General features: G+C 42.6%; 1 protein-coding gene across 1 annotated transcript in view; it reads left to right on the top strand.

Moving 5' to 3' along the window:
* MPP4 (MAGUK p55 scaffold protein 4) overlaps positions 1-18976 on the top strand; it is a 325130-nt gene extending 306154 nt beyond the window's left edge. Inside the window, exons 18-21 of the mRNA XM_073646104.1 lie at positions 3836-3929; positions 6000-6108; positions 14399-14533; positions 18791-18976. Coding sequence (XP_073502205.1) covers positions 3836-3929; positions 6000-6108; positions 14399-14533; positions 18791-18976 — 524 coding nt within the window. The remainder of the gene's footprint in view (positions 1-3835; positions 3930-5999; positions 6109-14398; positions 14534-18790) is intronic.
* The last annotated feature ends 287 nt before the right edge of the window (positions 18977-19263 follow it).

The following is a 19263-nucleotide window of genomic DNA, read 5'->3' as shown; positions in this document are numbered from 1 at the left end:
CTGCCTCCCAAAGATCACAGTATGGCTCGGGTCACACTTATCCTGCGCTCTGCGCTGAGCGCTTACACCAGGATTTCCGTGTAAATCTCTGAAATACGAGATTCAGATGGAACCCTCGGCGGAAGAGTTCCTGTAATGAGGCAGATGGAGGCACCGTGGACACCGTCTGGCCTGTGATCCCACGGTGTCCGTCTGTTTATTAGGCTTGCATAAAAGTGCTGTCGGCCACTGTTTTGGAAACCTCTGCTGAAAAAAATGACACCGCTAAACAGAGGCCAGACGGAGTCCACAGGAACTCTGCTGCCTTATTATAGTGAATGGATCCCTCAGGATAGGGTTAGGATTGTGTTAGGGTTAGGATTGTGTTAGGGTTAGGATTAGGGTTGTGTTAGGTTTAGGATTAGTGTTAGGGTTGGGATTTTTTTCAAAAGTAAAGAAAAAAAATGATGACGATATGGCGACTAGTGTTGAGCGCAAGTGCTCGCTACTTGAGTATGCATTGGGTGCTCGGGTATACACCAAGTATCGCAGAGAAAATCCCTTTTATAGTAAATACCCTGAAAACAAGGAAGACTGCCATTATTATTGAGACAAATCATAAAAAATATTATTTACAGGGAAGTAGCAAATATTTAGGCTACGTTCCCAACGATAAGTATTTAGTGGGTTTTTAATGTTGCAAAATTTCTGTACCTATTTTGTAATGTAGGTTACTTGCGTTTTTATTGCATTTTTGACTGCAGTTTTTGTCTATTTTTGGTATCTCATGCTTTAAATTAACTGCTTTGCTTTTGATACTTATTGATATAGTCATGTGCAGATTATTTGCATTTTTACTGTTTATGCAGTGATAACACAATAAAAATGCACATGCATTTTTACCAGGGGATTTTCTGCATGTAATGCAACTCTATGGGGTAAACTCAGCGTACCCACAAGAGAAATTTACATGTTATGGATTTGAAACACGTACCGCAGGTCAGTTTAGGCTCCATTGGCATGAGATTTCTATAAATACCATCCACTTTTCTGGAACTGTAAGATGGTGCATTTTTTTGTGCAGTCAAAATACGCAGTATCAAAAACCCACCAAAAACTCATTGTGGGAACTTAACCTAATCGACCGAATTCATCATTTGGGTTTTTAAGTCACCTTTATTTTTTTTCCTTGTGAGATTTGTTAACTGGTTTTGCGGCAAATTCTTCAAAATGGCACATATTTATGAATTATGGGCAAAATACAAAATGTTCTTCATTTTTGTCTTTTACTTTTTTTGCATCTTTTTTGACCAAAAAGTCACATATTTTGATAACATGTTGGAAAATTTGCACAAAAATTTAGACATACATAAAATCACTCTGGGGAGGGGGGACATTTGAGCAAAAAAAAAAAATTGATATATCAGCTGAACATATCTGGAAAACCCAAACCCAAGCCACAGTGGTGAACAAAAAAAGACAGGTGAATACATGAAATAGAATTTAAAGAAAGCTCGAATTTGAAGAATAAGGCGCAAATAAGTAACAGCCAAAAATTAGGCAAAACCCCCCACAAATGCAATAATTAATTGGGCCCCTCATGTCCATTTTACTTTAATAGAAGCTGCTTTGTCCGTTGCCGCTCTCTGGTATAGTGGCTTACATTTTTTACATACCCCCAGACGTAAGAACAGAGAATGTGGAGGTGTTGGTCTGCATCTTTGCCCTTCACCTCTCTAAACCAGCATACTTTAACACCCTCATCACTTCGCTATTCAACAATCTTAAAAGACTATTTCACACTTTTCATTCCCTCCTCAATCCAAGAGTGCAGGCCCCAACCACCAACCTCAGCGCTGACAGTCTGGCGAATTATTTCACAGCAAAAATTGATCATATATGCTACAGGAAATGTTCTCTCAATCCCCCAATATCATGAATCCTCTTCCCTTTCTCACTTCACCAAGTTCACTTTCTGTCTTTGATCTGATCACACAAGAGGAGGAGATCAGGCTCCTCGCTCCTTCTCGCCCTACTAACTGCACCAGTGGCCCTATTCCCTCTCACTTAATCAAGTCCCACTACCTGGCTGTCAATACCTACCTAACTAAAATATTTAACCTCTTTCTTCCAGTATCTTTTTTCTCCTCCTTCGAACATACCATCAAAACCCCTTTACTTAAAAAAAAAAACATCCCTTGTTCAGAACTGCTTTGCTAATTACAGACCTGTCGTTAGTTTTCCCTTCATCTCTAAACTCCTGGAATGTTTGGTCCACTCTAGTCTAATCTGCCATCTCTCAGAAAACTCTCCGCTTTACACTCTACTGAAACTGCTCTTACTAAAAAACAATCTACTAAAAACAAAATTTAATGGCCTCTACCCCTGCTAATTCTCCTGGATCTCGCTGCATTTGACACCGTGGATCACCAGCAACTCCTCACTATCGCTCTATCGGTCTTAAGGATGTTGCTCTCTTTTTGTTCTCCTCCTGCTTCTCTGTCCGCTTCTGGTATCAATTGTCAGCTCTTCTTCCCCTTCTCTTCTCCTTAAAATTGGGGTAACTCAGAGTTCAGTCCGAGGCCCCCTTCTCTTTTCTCTGTATGCTGCCCCTATTGGACAAACCATCAGAAGATTTGGTTTTCAGTACCATCTATCTACTGATGACACCCAATTATACACATCGTCTCCTTAAATCACTCCTGCATTACTACAAAATACCAGTGATTGTCTATCCGCTGTTTCTAACATCCTATCCTACCTCTATTTAAAACTAAGTCTGCCAAAAACTGAACTCCTTGTATTCCCCCCCTCTACTAACCTATCTAAACCTGAAATTGTGATTTCCGCGTTTGGTTCTACCATAACATCATAACTCCTAAGCAGCAGGATTGCTGTCTTGGGGTTATATTTGATTCAGATCTTTCACTCATTCCCTTTATCCTATCACTTCCTCACTCATGTCACCTACACTTGAAAAACATCTTTACAAGTCAACGTTTCCTTATTTTTAACTCTGCAAAAACTCTTAATGTTGCTCTGATTTATTCCCGTCTGGACTATTGCAACTCTCTACTAATTGGTTTCCCTCTTACTAAACTCTCCTGTCCAATCCATCCTGAATGTAGCAGCCAGGATCGCATTTTTGTCCAACCGCTACACTATTGCCACCACTCTGTGCCAGTCTTTGCACTGGTTGCCCATCTGCAACAGAGTATAAACTTATCACTCTTACCCACAAAGCTCTCCACAGTTTTGTACCGCCATACATATCCTCCCTACCTCATCTCTGTTTACCACCCTACCCCTCCTCTCCTTTCTGCTAGTGACCTAAAATTAACATTGTCAATAATCCGAACCTCCCACTACCATTTCCAGGACTTCTCTCATGCTGCACCAGGTTTCTGGAATGCACTACCCCAGACAATCCTGTTAATTCCCAGTATCCACAGTTTAAAGTGTGCCCTAAAAACACATTTCTTTAGACATGCTTATCACCTAACCTCACTATCTAACTATTCCCTGTTCTCCCTTGTATGAACTCAATAGCACTTTGCAATGGGACTTGTACAGCTAATGGCTGGTGACTGGTTCATGCAGTATTATTTGAATGCCCCTATTTATTATATTGATGTTTGGATCGTACATAACAAGCACTTTACTTTTCCCTCTCGTTCTTCTTCTATTTCCTCAAAGATTGTAAGCTTGTGAGCAGGTCCCTCACTCTGTGTGTTGAACTATGTATTACTCTGTAATGTCTTAACTTGTTTGAACAAGTACCCTCTGAATTGTAAAGTGCTGTGCAATATGTTGGTGCTATAGAAATAAAAAAGTTATTATTATTATGTTCCAACAGACACCACTCGCCACAAAAAGAGTTATGAAGAGAATGGTCGAGAATATTTCTTTGTATCTAAAGAGACATTTGAAAGCATGATATACAGCCACAGGTACGTCATCTCCCAGTATGCAAAAAAATAATAAATAAAAGGGGCCATACTCACTGACACCTGGTAACAATACCAATGCACTGCAGGCTGCAGCAAGCCCCATAATAAAAAGATGGAGGTGGCACAGGTGCAAAACACTGATGAACAAGCATTGGCGCACCCACTGATCATGGAGGGCATGGGGGATTTGACTCCTTAACACTATTGGTGCACACAGATAGGGCTTGTATAGGGCACCAGTCACACCGATGCGTGAAGTTTACCACACTGGCTTGGTGGTGCTAATAGTATTATATCAGGCGGGTTCACAGGCACTATATAAGTACACCCCACAGGGACAGACACAAGAATTACAGCATCTGTTTTCATCTTGAAAAGATAAATGAAAACATATGCACAGTGTTATTGTTATAAATTAGTTGATTTTTTGGAAAAAAATACATTTACAACCAGCAACATGGGTCTTCATTATCTTGTGAGTCCCTAAAATTAAAAGCAGTTAACTGAAAAGAATATCAAATCTCCCAATATACAGTAAGATTAAATTCATAGTCCACCTACCATGTTGACAAATTTATATTTTTGGATTAGCGATTGTGAAAAATAATTTTAGAAAATCAGCTCGTAATTAAATATTATATCCAGTTATGAACATCATTTTATAGTTTATATACAGATGTACTTGTTGAGTAGCTTAGTAAGTCCATTGTATTATTCAGCTTCCATTGATCCGGAGATGCTGCCCATATAATAGTCCTGCTGGTTGCTATTGGAAACAGACAATGAGCTTGTAGACAGGCACACCCCTAACAGCTTTTGTAGGGGGGGGAGGGGCTGCTGACATTACAGAGTCTGTGTCTGGTGATGATGACGCTTTCCAAAATGTATCTCACCTAAGCAAGTTCAAAACAGGAGTTTTCAGGTCTAAAACGTGCAGAACTTAAATGCGGAGCACGTTATGGAGAACAAGATCAATACAAAAATTTCAAGTGGAGTGAAACGGTGGAAAAAACACAATTCCACTATTGTTTTATTTTTGGGGGGGAGGGTGTTTTTATGCCGTTCATTCTGCTGTAAAAATGGTAATAGGATTCTCTACTTCAGTGATTTATGATCTAAAACAAGTCATTTATTTCTAGATTTACTTTATTCAGGTTAATGTTAGATATAACCTGTAAAGTTGACAATCCACTGGTTATTATGAAAATACTGCACTAAGACCTCTATTCCTACAGAGCTTCTTCCAGTTTTCACACTAGCCATTATGGTAGACACAATAGGCGGGGATTACCCAGAGAGAGGACCTCAAGTTAGGCTGGCTTCACATGACTGCATTTCACAGTTCAGGTATGGACCGCTATTTAAATCTTTCACCCGGTTTTGCCTCCTAATCTGAGAGCAGCATAATGTAGGCCTTGATCCAGTGATGTGCCACTTACTAGACTGCTTTGTATAATTTTGATATAAATCACTGTTATATTAGCAGGAGATGATCACTAGAGGAAAAGGAAACCTGCTGCCATGTAGTCCTTCATATTTCTGAGCTCTGTATAACCCTGCCCCCATCAATGATTGGAAGCTTTCTGCCTATGCACAGTGTACACAGAAAGCTGTAAACCAGTGGAGTGTGCGGGATTATACAGAGCTCAGCATTCAGAGGACTGGTAGATGAGCAGCAGATAAAACAGTGATTTTATCAAAACTTAAGTAAGCAGCCCAGTAAGTGACACATCACTGGAATCAGTGTCTCTGCCCCTACATCTTGCTGCTCTCAGATGGGGTAGCAAAAGCCCAGTGACAGATTCCCTTTAACAGGCCAGCTGCAGGTTTCCTGACTTGAGTGAATGCCATAGCATATGCCTATGTGGATATTAGTTTGGGTCAGGAGGCTGGTATCCAATACAGAAATCAGGGTCCGTACACAGACGGTGAGAGGCACATGTGTGCTGTCAGCCTAACTTAGCATTTATTACAATGCATTAACTGCAGCGCCACATTCACCCTATAGATCAAAGTATACTGAACTGACGTTTTGGTTAATTTATGTAGTTTTCAATATTTTTTTACCAGTTTCCTGGAGTATGGAGAATACAAAGGACATATGTATGGCACCAGTGTGGACACAGTGAAAGATGTACTGGATGCTGGAAAAATCTGCGTGATTGACTTGGAGCCACTGGTTAGATCACAATTATACATCTGTAATATTAATATAAACTAACATCAAAAGCAATGGGAGAACAAGCCAACAAGTAACGCGAGTCCAGGGTTTGGTTGATAATTTCTAAATCAGTTTCTAAGGATATGTTCAGACCTTATATAGGAATGCACATTGTGGTTGTGTAGTTTCGTTAGAGGGGTTGTCCGGGACTTAACAATTGATGACCAATCTGTAGGATGCGTTAACACTATGGGATCGGTGCGAGTCCAACACTGAAAACTGCTCCGGCAGTGGAGTGGCCGGATATAAGAGATGTATAGGGTGCAATACAGCAGCCCTGTGCACTGCTTAGTGACCGCTGCCAAGTATGGCTGTTTGTCTCCCCTAAAATAGATTTCAACGGATTGGTGAGGGCACTGGGAGTCAGACCCCCAACAAGCTCATAGTGATGACGAATCCTGAGGATAGGTCATCAATAGTGGTGAGCGCAAGTGCTCGTTACTCGAGTTTGCCTAGGGTGCTCGGGTATGCACAGAGTATCCCTGGGTGCTAGAGTGACACATTCGAGTCCCCGTGGCCGCATGGTTCGCAGCTGTTAGACAGACCCAAAACATGCAGGGATTGGTCATGTTTGTCAGGCAATCCCCTCATATTTTGTGGCTGTCTAACAGTCGCGAAACATGTGGCCGTGGGGACTTGAACCTATCACTCGAGCACTCGGGATGCTCGGTGCATACTCGAGCACCCTCGGGAGACTCGAGAAGCGAGCACTTGGGCTCATCACTAGTCATCAACTTTTAAGTCCTGGAAACCCCTTTAATCCTAGTGATATTTTTTGTTTTTGAGTTTTCATTTTTTCCTCTTATTCTTTCAGGAGTAGTGTTGAGCATTCCGATACTGTAATATCGGGTATCGGCCGATATTCGCGGTATCGGAATTCCGATACTTAATTCCGATACTTTTACAATATCGGATACCGGAATCGGAAGTTCCCATAATGCCTGCGCTCTGCAGTGTCTGTGAAGGATGACAAGTTGGATGGCAGCGCGATCCAGCCTGTCATCAGAATGCCATCCCAGCGGGGGAGAATTCTCCTGATTGTTTAAAAGCCGGCGGGCGGTATAAAGCCGCCGGCTTTTAAACAATCACACAGCCCCATACTGCTTCCCCGCAGCCTCCCACCCCGATCCTCCGCTCCCCTCGCCACCTCCCATCCCGATAGTAAGTTAGGACCGGGCGGGGAGCGCAGCACCAAGGAGCGGGGAGCGAAGGACCCGGGCGGGGAAGCCGGCAGTGAAAAGACTTCACCGCCGGCTTTCCCGTTCTGTGCTGCGCTTTCCCGCCGGTTATTTCAAATGAACAGCTGAGGTATCAGCTGATGCCGATCAGCTGTTCATTTGAATTAGCCGCGGTGCCCTCAGAGGGTTCATGTGAGTTCATGCTTGACTGCATGAACTCACATGAACTTTCCCACGGCCGCACAGGTCAGCCTCACCTCCCAGACGATCAGACCGTCATGATTAGTGTGTGTGCGGGGTGTGTGCGCGATGTTTGTGCGGGTGTGCGCGGTGTCTGTGCGATGTGTGCGGGTGTGTGTGCGTGCAGGCAGACATAGGCCGATGTGACACTACTACTCCCATCGGCCTATGTCTGTCCCCCGTCCACTCCTGCCAGCAGGATCAGCTCGATGGGAGCAGTAGTTCCCATCAGACTGATCCTGCTATTTAAATTGCCCTACTGTGTCCCCAATAAATGTTAAATACATGTCATTGGTGGCCAGTGGTTACCTAAAAGAAATTAGTTCATACATTACCTGTCCCCGCCGATCGCCACCTAAAATAAAGTAAAAAATAAAAAACTACACCTATACTCACCAAGACACCTAATTCCCCGAAGCCATCGATCTCCTGTAATAAAATATAAAATAAACCACAACCTTATCCTTACCCCTCCGTAGCAGTCCACGAGTGTCCCACGAAGATCTCCAGTTCAGAGCAGCCACATAGAATGTGACCGCTCTGAACCGCTGCCGCCGCTAGAATGACGGGGCCGTAAGGGTTCACCGGAGTTCAGGCAGCGCTGCTCCGGTTAGCTCCTTTACGGCCCTGCTGTATCGTGAGAAATTCCCACGGTACAGCACTGCCGTAAACGAGGTCTCCGGAGCTGCGCTGACTGAATGCACTCCGGTGACCTCAGTCAGGGGCTCCCGCTGCCGGGAGCGGACGTGTTCCCGGCAGCGTGAGCTTACAGCAGCCATGCACAGCTGTCACCATCTCCAGATGTGACAGCTGTGCATGGGAGATCAGCGCAGGAACGTGGACAGGTAACTATTATTTTTAGTAAACTAAGAATTAAATAAAATTGTGTGTTTTATTTCAAATAAATTATTTTTTTCTGGGTGTAGTGTGTTTTTTCTTTTTAACACTTTGTAGGTTAGGAATGGGGGTGTCTTATAGACGCCCATCATTACTAACCTGGGCTTCATGGCAGCTGGCGCTGACATGAACCCCACCACTATTACCCCCTGCCACCGCACCAGGGCAGCGTGGAAGAGCGAGGCTAAGTGCCAGAGTTGGCGCATCCTATGGATGCGCCATTTCTGGGGCGGCTGACTGCTGGTGTTTCTAGCCTGGGAGGGGGCCAATATTCATGGCACCCTTCCTGGGCTATTAATATCAGCCCCCAGCTGTCTGCCTAGCCTTTGCTAGCTATTAAAATAGGGGGGACCCCACGTCATTTTTTTTGGGGGGGTCCCCCATTTTAATAGCTAGTAAAGGCTAGGTATTCAGCTGGGGGCTGATATTAGTAGCCTGGGAAGCTCCGTGGGTTTTACCCCCTTCCCAAGCCTTCAAACATCTGCCCCAGCCGTCTGCTTAACCTCCGCTAGAGACTAAAATTATGGGGGATCCAACGCTATTTTTTTTAAAAATAAATCCATTATTTTAACACTAAATGACATTTGAGGAGTTAATAAAGATGCAGTCCCTAAATTATTATTTATTTTTTAATTAATTTTTCCCAAAACTTTTGACGTGGGCTTCGCCATATTTTTGTATGCCAGCCAGGTACAGCATCCAGCTTCTATGAACGCGCCATTTTCCGGGGCGGCTGCGGACTGCAATTTTCAGCGGGGGGCAGAAAGCTTGGGCCTCCCTGCGCTGCAGATTCCATCCCCCAGCTGCCTAGTTGTACCTGGCTGGACACAAAAATAGGGAGAAGCTCCACGTTTTTTTTTTTTTTAATTATTTCATGAAATTCATGGAATAATTAAGAAAAAAAGGGTTTCCCTATATTGTTGTGTCCGGCCAGGTACAAATAGGCAGCTGGTGGTTGGGGGCAGCCCGTTCCTGCCTGCTGTACCTGGCTGGACCCAAATATAGTGCAAAGCCCCACGTCAATTTTTTTTAAATTATTTCAGGAAATTCATGAAATAATTAAAAAAAAATTATGTGGGGCTTCGCCCTATATTTGTGTCCAGTCAGGTACAGCAGGCAGGAACGGGCTGCCCCCAACCACCAGCTGCCTATTTGTACCTGGTTGGACACAACAATATAGGGAAGCCCTTTTTTTCTTAATTATGCCATGAATTTCATGAAATAATTTAAAAAAAAAATGCGTGGGGCTTCGCCCTATTTTTGTGCCCAGCCAGATACAACTAGGCAACTGGGGGCTGGAATCCGCAGCGCAGGGAGACCCAAGCTTTCTGGGCCACCCCCGCTGCAAATTGCAGTCCGCAGCCGCCCCAGAAAATGGCGCGTTCATAGAAGCGCCATCTTCTGGCGCTGTACCCAACTCATCCAGGGCCCTGGTGCGGTGGCTCACTGGGTAATAAAGGGGTTAAGGCCAGCTTGGCATTATCAGCTGGCCCTAAGCCCGAAATTCATGGGGTCACGCCAATATTAGACATGACCACCATGAATTTCTAGTAAAGTATTTAAAAAAGCACAACACCCAGAAAAAAGTCCTTTAATTGAAATAAACATACAATTCTTTATTGTTCTAAATTAAACCATACTTACCATCACGCCCATTCCAGCTGAAGCCAACGATCTCCTGCAATAAAAGTAAAATAATAAAGCAACATCATCCTTACCTTTCCATGGCTCCCACGACAGCTTCAGCTCTGCTACATCGAGATGACAGGCTGGACCGCAGCAGAACGCTGCCATCCATCCTGTCATCCCGCAGACACGGAGAAGCGCAGGCATACTTCCACTCCTCAGTGTCTGGCTGTGACGGCATCCAGATGAGCCGAGGTCATGTCCAATGAACTCAGCTCACCTCATGTACGTCACTGACAGCGTGGGAAAATTCTCCTGCACTCAGCACTTCAGCATGAGAATTTTCCCACGCTGTCAGTGACGTGCATGAGGTGAGCTGAGTTCATTGGACATGACCTCACCTCATGTATGTCACTGACAGCGTGGGAGAATTCTCACGCTGAAGCGCTGAGTGCAGGAGAATTTTCCCACGCTGTCAGTGACGTGCATGAGGTGAGCTGAGTTCATTGGACATGAACTCGGCTCATCTGGATGACGTCACAGAGAGACACTGAGGAGCGCAAGCATGCCTGCGCTTCTCAGTGTCTGCGGGATGACAGGCTGGATGGCAGCGTTCTGCTGCGGTCCAGCCTGTCATCTCGATGTAGCAGAGCTGAAGCTGTCGTGGGAACCATGGAAAGGTAAGGATGAGGTTGCTTTATTATTTTACTTTTATTGCAGGAGATCGTTGGCTTCAGCTGGAATGGGCGTGATGGTAAGTATGGTTTAATTTAGAACAATAAAGAATTGTGTCTTTATTTCAATTAAAGGACTTTATTCTGGGTGTTTGTGTTTTCTTTTAACTTTGACTATGGGGTTAGTAATGGGGGTGTCTTATAGACGCCTCTCCATTACTAACCTGGGCTTGATGTCAGCTGGCATTATAAGCTGACATCAACCCCAACCCTATTACCCCCTGCCACCGCACCAGGGCAGCGTGGAAGAGCGAGGCTAAGTGCCAGAATTGGCGCATCCTATGGATGCGCCATTTCTGGGGCGGCTGACGGCTGGTGTTTCTAGCCTGGGAGGGGGCCAATATTCATGGCTCCCTTCCTGGGCTATTAATATCAGCCCCCAGCTGTCTGCCTAGCCTTTGCTAGCTATTAAATTAGGGGGGACCCCACGTCATTTTTTTGGGGGGGTTCCCCCATTTTAATAGCTAGTAAAGGCTAGGTATTCAGCTGGGGGCTGATATTAGTAGCCTGGGAAGCTCCGTGGGTATTACCCCCTTCCCAGGCTTCAAACATTTGCCCCAGCTGTCTGCTTAACCTCCGCTAGAGACTAAAATTAAGGGGAACCCCACGCCAATTTTTTTTTAAATAAATCCTTTATTTTAACACTAAATGACAAGTACAGTAAGCAACACTGTCACTGTACTTCATATATATGTGACTGACATGTTTCTATCTATCTAATCTATGTGTGATTCTCTATTCTTTCTATTCTAAATTGTCGGGTACAGATGCTGAATTGCCGGCCGGCTTTCTTAAAGAGACGGTGCATGAAAACACTATTATTTTTTTAAATAAATCCTTTACACTAAATGACAAGTACAGTAAGCAACACTGTCACTGTACTTCTTATATATGTGGCTGACATGTTTCTATCTATCTAATCTATGTGTGAAGCTCTATTCTGTCTGTTATAAATTGTCGGGTACCGCTGCTGAATTGCCGGCCGGCTTTTTTAAAGAGACGGTGCACGAAAACACTAATATTTTTTTTAATAAATCCTTTACACTAAATGACAAGTACAGTAAGCAACACTGTCACAGTACTTCATATATGTGTGACTGACATGTTTCTATCTATCTAATCTGTGTGTGATGCTCTATTCTTTCTGTTGTAAATTGTCAGGTACCGGTGAATGCCGCTGATGAATTGCCGGCTTTTCATGTCATTCTACATTATTCTTAGTTGTTTTACTTCATGTAGAATTAACCTACAAGGAAAGAAAGGGTTTATTTTCATTCCGATATTTGTGTCCCATTGACTTGCATTGGTTTCCGGTATCGGAATCGGCGATATCCGATACTTTTTGGGTATCGGCCCGATCCAATCCGATACGATATTTCCTGATATCGGAAGGTATCGCTCAACACTATTCAGGAGAGATGAGTTCTTGTTTTGAACGACACCATTCAGCCTACCATATAATGTACTGAAAAGTGGAGTAAAATTTGGAAAAAATGCAATTCCACTATTGTTTTGCAGTGTTTTTTCTGCTGTTAAAAATAATAATAATATGATTCTATAGGTCAGAATGATTATGAGGATATCAAACTTAAATAAGGTTTATTTTATACATATACATTTTAGTGGTTATAAAAAAACAGAGCGGAGAAGATCAGCAACTGAAAAACAGCAATTCTGGAGTTTAATTTTTTGTTTTTATTTTTATCATTTAACGTGTAGTTTCAATAATTTTACATTTTGATAGATTAGACATTAGGATACCATATCTGTTGATTTAAAATACATATATATTTTTCTTTGAATAGGGATTAAATGGGTTATGCTTTATTATTTTTACTTGATTATTTATTCACTTTAGGGGACGTGAACCTGCGATCATTGGATCGCTCATAAGCTATACTGTAGTATTGCATGATACTGTAACTGATGTTCTCCCGTGAAGTCCAACCCGCTCTTCACAGCAGCACTACAATGGCAGCTATGGGGCTTTCAGCAGGCACCTAGTTGCTCCGGTAGCTCATCGGCTCCCCATGATTGCATCACAAGCAGGCCATTTAACACTAGCACCTGTTGTGGCTGCTAGTGGCAAATGCTGTGAAAAGCCATGTCTGCCCGGTATACAGGGCACTTAGCTATTGTGCCTGCTGTATACCACCCACCAGCAACATGTGACAAAAATGTGCATCACAGATTGGAACTATCATGTAAAAAAACACTACTGACCTGCAGATATGGGGTTAATCTGCAGGTTAATAGCGTTCAAAAGCCATGTGGCCGCTGCAATGAGAACCAGGCTGCTGGGAGGAAATTAACTTTATTCAACCCCGGCACCTTCCGGCTTTCAGTCATAGAGGTGTGGCCGGCACAACTTCAGATTCCACTCAATACATAGTGAGCGGCGGCTGAAACCACGCTCCTCATTGACTGACAGCCGACTCTACAGTGCATCAGTGTAGAGACGGCTGTCAGTCAGTGCCAGGGCACTATGTACTGAGCGGTGTCTGAAGCTGCCTCTATGACTGAAAGCCCGATGTGCCGGGAGAAAAGAATAAAGTTAATTTCCTCCTGACAGCTGGGCTTTTAGTACAGCAGCCGCACGGGTTTACAATGCTATTAACCCCATATCTGCAGGTTAATAGTGTTTTTTGACATGAAAGATTCTCTTTAAGGGATTAAACGGTTCTGAGAAAAATCACAGCACAACTGTGAATGGGTCGTGCCCCACCTAATATTGGACATACTATGTTTTATATCTAAATGTACATGTGGTTTTAGCAGAGAACTCACTTTGAGCTGTACAGATCATTATACACTGAGCTCCCATTATTCGAGGCAGAAGGTAAACAGAATTTTAACATTTCACTCAAAGACTGCACAAAGACGGCAGGGGGCATTTCACATAAGCATTGCGCACCCTCCCTCTATGATAGGTCCCAATAATACACATTATTTATAGGCATCTTAGTATGTCAAGGGAAACTGTTGAGGTTTTTAAAGGGAATCCATCAGTCAGATCAAGCCCCCCAAACCGCATATAAAAGAAAGCAGGTCTTAGATATAAAAGTGTCCATGGATTTAAATTTCAATTTGTTGCTACATTCCTGAGATTTTTACTTTTTAATTCATATACATATGAGGCATTAAGTGCTCTGGGCGTGGACAAAGCAGTAAAGGAGCCTCTGCCTTCCGAGGTAGTTTCACCACCCAGCACCGCCTCTTTAGCTTGATTGATAGCTCACTGTCTGTGATCCTAGGTAACAAGCAAGGAAATCAGACAATGAGTTATCAATCAAGCTAAAGAGGCTGGTGCTGGGCGGGGAAGCAAGCTCAGGGGGCAGAGATACTAAAAAGTGCTCAGCCACAGCACTTAACTTTTTCATTCATATATAAATGAGACATTAATTACTTTGGAACGCAGTAATAGGCTGTAGGGTAAATCCATCAACACATTCATATCTTCTAAGACCTGCATGCCCATATGTGCGGCTTGGGGGAGTGAGGTTGATCTTACTGATATTCTTTTTATAAAAAAAAAGCTTTGGCACATATGCCAATTTTATTGTCTTGTTGCAGGGTATTACAGGGACTCGAACGCATGAACTTAAACCTTATGTAATATTTATAAAGCCAGCAAGCCGAAACTGTATGAGGCAGACAAGAAGAAACGCCAGCATCTTCACTGATTACTACGTAAACCTGAAGTATAAGGTACTGCTCATTGTGTTGTATAGGTTATTGTCATTAATAGTAATAAACGTCTTGTAAGTCCCAAAAGACAGGGCTACATATGGGCCGCATTATTAGGACTCAATAACTTATCAATCATCATAATCTCTATATCTTAATTCTGCTAATGGGTACAATTATCCTCACTGAAGAGTCTGACAGCATCAGAAGGATTGGTAAGTGATCAGTGTTTTTTTTCTTAGCAGCCATCAGGCACTTCTGGGGACTGTTCTTTCACCCACTATTCATGTCCCTGCAGAGTAATGAAAGACTTTTGTGGATTTTAGATGAAAAATGTGCACATGAAAACCACTTATAAATCAGTGATTATCTATTGGGGATTTTTGGCAGGCTATCCACATTGTATTTATAATTGTGAAATTTCGGACTAAATCCACATGTTAAAAAGGTAGTCAGACATTCCCCCTTTAATGGGAGTCTATCAGCGCAAAATGAGTGTTCAAACCAAGCACATCACGCCAATTCTGGCGCTCTTCCCGTTTGCCCTGGTGCGGTGGAAATCGGGGTAATGGTATTTCTGAAAAATCACACCTGCCATCAACCCCTGGGGTTAGTAATGGACATTACCATTACTAACCCAGTAATCTAAAATAAAAACATACACACAGAAAAGAATACTTTATTTGAATAGATTCCCCTACACTATCCCTCGTTCACCAATTTATTGAAAATAACAAAACCTTGCAGATGAGCACTGACTCATTTGATAAAATTGATCAGAGCGCAATGTGATTTTTTTTATCGACGAGTGTAATACTCGTCTGATTTATACGCAAGTGGGCGCGAGGCCTTAAATGTGCTAATAGATTTGGCTCATGTTTCAGCTCCACCATAACAAGGCAAGGAGCATGAGCCACTTGGAGGCTCTATGCTCTAAAGCCGACTCACACTATTCTGAGGCCTTATTGCCTCTGCGCTTATCCAGAGCAGCATTGGAGAATTTCCTTCGGAATATCGGAGAGATCATTCGCTGGTTCGAACGGTCAGAGCACGCCACCCCTCCATCAATCAGGAAGCCAGGGGCAAGGGAGTAGTGTGCTCCTGAAGACAAAGTACCTGACTTATCAGGTCATTTTATATTAGAATTCTGGTGTGCAACAGCAGGACTTGTTGAAACATTGAAACTCATGGCATTTTTGCTCCAGTCCCAGCCAGCTCCAACTTAAAAAATAAATAAATGGGCAGAGCTTGAGTGGGAAGTGGTGTGCCAAATTCATCATAATTCACACTACAAAAGTGGTCTAAATTGCAACAGAGATCTACACCAACCCCCGCTTAGCGCACGTCTGATGGTTTGTACGAGAATTGAAAGGTGCTCCAAATTCATTAAAAAAGTGCACCCCTCTTAAATTCATTTGGCGCATCTTACTCCAGAGTTCTCTTCATTAAGGCTGGTGTACAAAATACCATTATTAATAAAGAATAGAGCTCTCCTTCAAATGGAACCTGACAGCGGATACACGATGCCAGATCCAGGGGCAGTATGTATCAGGCACTGGCTGAATAATAATAATAATAAAAAATAATAAATCTTTTTATTTACAGTTGTGCTCAAAAGTTTACATACCTCGGCACAATTTTTCCTTTCTTGGCCTTGTTTCAGAGAATATGAATGATAAAAAACTTTTTCTCCACTCATGGTTATTGGTTGGGTGAAGCAATTTATTGCCAAACTACTGTGTTTTCTCTTTTTAAATCTTAATGACAACCAAAATGACCCTGATCAAAAGTTCACATACCCTGGTGATTTTGGCCTGATAACATGCCCAGAATTTGACACAAATGGGTTTGAGTGGCTTCTAAAGGTAACATCCTCACTTGTGACTTGTTTGTTTGTAATCAGTGTGTGTGCATAAAAGCTGAGTGAGTTTCTGGGATCCAGACAGACTCTTGCATCTTTCATTCAGCCACTGATGTTTCTGGATAGTTAGTCATGGGGAAAGCCAAAGAATTGTCAACGGATCTATGGAAAAAGGTAGTTGAGCTGTAGAACACAGGAAAGGGATACAAAAAGATATCCAAGGAATTGATAATGACAGCCAGCAGCGTTCAAACTTTGATTAACAAATGGAATATCAGGGGCTCTGCAAAAATCAAACCACGCTCAGGTAGACCAACAAGAATTTCGGCCACAACTGCCAGTAAAATTGTTTGGAATGCAAAGAAAACCCACAAATAACATCAGCTGAAATTCAGGACTCAAGATGCACAATAAGGAGTCACTTGAAGAAAAATGGGCTGCATGGTTGAGTCACCAGAAGAAAGCCATTACTGCGCAAATGCCACAAAGTATCTCGCCTACATTACGCCGAACAGCACAGAGACAAGCCTCAAAACTTCTGGAACAAGGTAATTTGGAGTGATGAGACCAAAATTTAACTTTTTGGCCACAAACATGAACGTTACATTTGGAGAGAGGTCAACAAGGCCTATGATGAAAGGAACACCATTCCTACAGTAAAGCACGGAGGTGGATCGCTGATGTTTTGGGGATGTGTGAGCTACGAAGGCACAGGAAACTTGGTAAAAGTTGAAGGAAAGATGAATGCAGCACGTTATCAGCAAATACTGGAGTCAAATTTGCACTCATCAGCCCAGAAGCTGTGCATGGGACATACTTGGACGTTCCAACATGACAACGATCCAAAACACAAGGCCAAGTCGACCTGTCATTGGCTACAGCAGAACAAAGTGAAGGCTCTGGAGTGGCCATCTCAGTCTCCTGACCTCAATATCATTGAGCCACTCTGGGGAGATCTCAATCGCGCAGTTCATGCTAGACAGCCCAGGAATTTACAGGAACTGGAGGCTTTTTGCCAAGAAGAATGGGCAGCTTTACCATCTGAGAAAATAAAGAACCTCATCCACAACTACCACAAAAGACTTCAAGCTGTCATTGATGTTAGAGGGGGCAATACACGGTATTAAGAACTGGGGAATGTGAACTTTTGATCAGGGTCATTACGATTTAAAAAGATAAAACAGTAGTTTGACAATAAATGGCTTCACCCAACCAATAACCATGAGTGGAGAAAAAGTTTTTTTGTTATCATTCATATTCTCTGAAACAAGGCCAAGAAAGGAAAAATTCTGCCAGGGCATGTAAACTTTTGAGCACAACTGTATATATGTATGATCTGTATGATCTCAGCCAAGTATGTTTGACTCTGAGATGCTCCGGCATTTCAGAGAAAAACAGTTTAAAAAACAGCAGAAACTGAGGCATACTGGAGACTAGTCGGACAGGCGGATTCCCAGTGGCTTCTCCCTATGACTGACCAGTCTTTCCTTGCATGCATGTATGAGAGGCCTGTCAGTCATTGCAGCGGGCGGGAAAAAGCCGCTGGGGACCTGCCTTTCTGACTAGTCTCCCCGGCAGCTATTAAAGCATGTTTTTCTCTGAAATGCCGCAGCATCTTAGAGGCAAATGCACCTGGCTGAGATCATACAGCCAGCGTCTGATACATGCTACCCCTGGGTGAGGTCTGGCTCCCTTTACTCTATTCCATTTTCATGGTAAAATGTTGATGAACAACTACTGGTTGTGCAAAAATGTTACAATATTTCAAGCAAGTTTACACTAGAAAACTGCTTGATGAATCGGAGCCAATGTCTATAATTTTTTATCATAACCATGTTCCCGACAAGTTACTGTGCTTGGTTTGAACAGTCATTTTGTGCGGTGCTTTAAGTACACATTCACACATCAGTTTTTCACGATCTAAGCTCTGATCGCAATACCCGGCCAAACCACAGGACTCCAGCCATAAGGTAACAACTTCATATATATCCGAAGCAGTTTCTGTCAGGAGACCCACGGTCGAGCCGGTTACTGCAGTCTTAGGGCCCCAATTCATTATTGCATGTGTGCCTTAGTTTTTGGTGTTTTTAACCTGTTTATGATTGGTGTGAAATTTTCTTAATTTGTACCTTTCTTTTTAAACTGTGTGACATTTCAGCACAGCAGTTTTTAATTTTACACAAAATTTATGAACCATGTGAGCCATTTTGAAGAATTTTGTGCAAAAAATATCAATAAATATCACAAAATAAAACAAAACGATGGATCTACCCCTATGTACAGGATGTGAAAAACTGATGGGTGACTACATTTGAAGACAAAGAATAGTTGAAAGTTTTATAAAAGTTTTTTTTTTTTTTTTTTCAAAATTGTATATTATATGCAATGGCCATTTTCCTTATTTGTTAAATCTGCAGGAGGAAGACTTTCAGGAGATTGAAGAAACCGCAAAAAAGATGGAAGATCAGTTTAGCCAGTTTTTTGACCAAGTATTGGTGAATGATGATCTGCAGTCGGCCAGTGTGCAACTCCTGTCCATTGTCCGCCGTGCTCAAGATGAGCCACAATGGATCCCAGCATCTTGGATCTGCTCAGATTCATAATTATTATAAGGCTGCTAATATTACTAAGAACTAAAAAAACAAAACAAATGTATCTGCTGTTCAGCATGTTTTAGGAAATAATGGCAGACAGAAGTGATCTATAATAAACAGTATGAGGTATGTGCACAGGACTTATTCAGGCAGATTCGGCCTGAAAAAGTGCCGCAAAAAATAAAAAGAACACAGCAGTGTAAAAACGACACTGCTGTGCACACGGTCAGTTTATTGTTACTTCTCTTAATCGTTTCAGGGTTCGAAAACTCTGAAACCGTTATAAAGTGGTATAT

This window comes from Phyllobates terribilis, unplaced genomic scaffold (assembly GCF_046119375.1).
Source record: "Phyllobates terribilis strain yellow unplaced genomic scaffold, ASM4611937v1 Scaffold_9__5_contigs__length_417890890, whole genome shotgun sequence".
NCBI classification, from domain to species: Eukaryota; Metazoa; Chordata; class Amphibia; order Anura; family Dendrobatidae; genus Phyllobates; species Phyllobates terribilis.
Note: the sequence above shows the minus strand (reverse complement) of the source record. Positions and strands in the feature narration are given on the sequence as shown.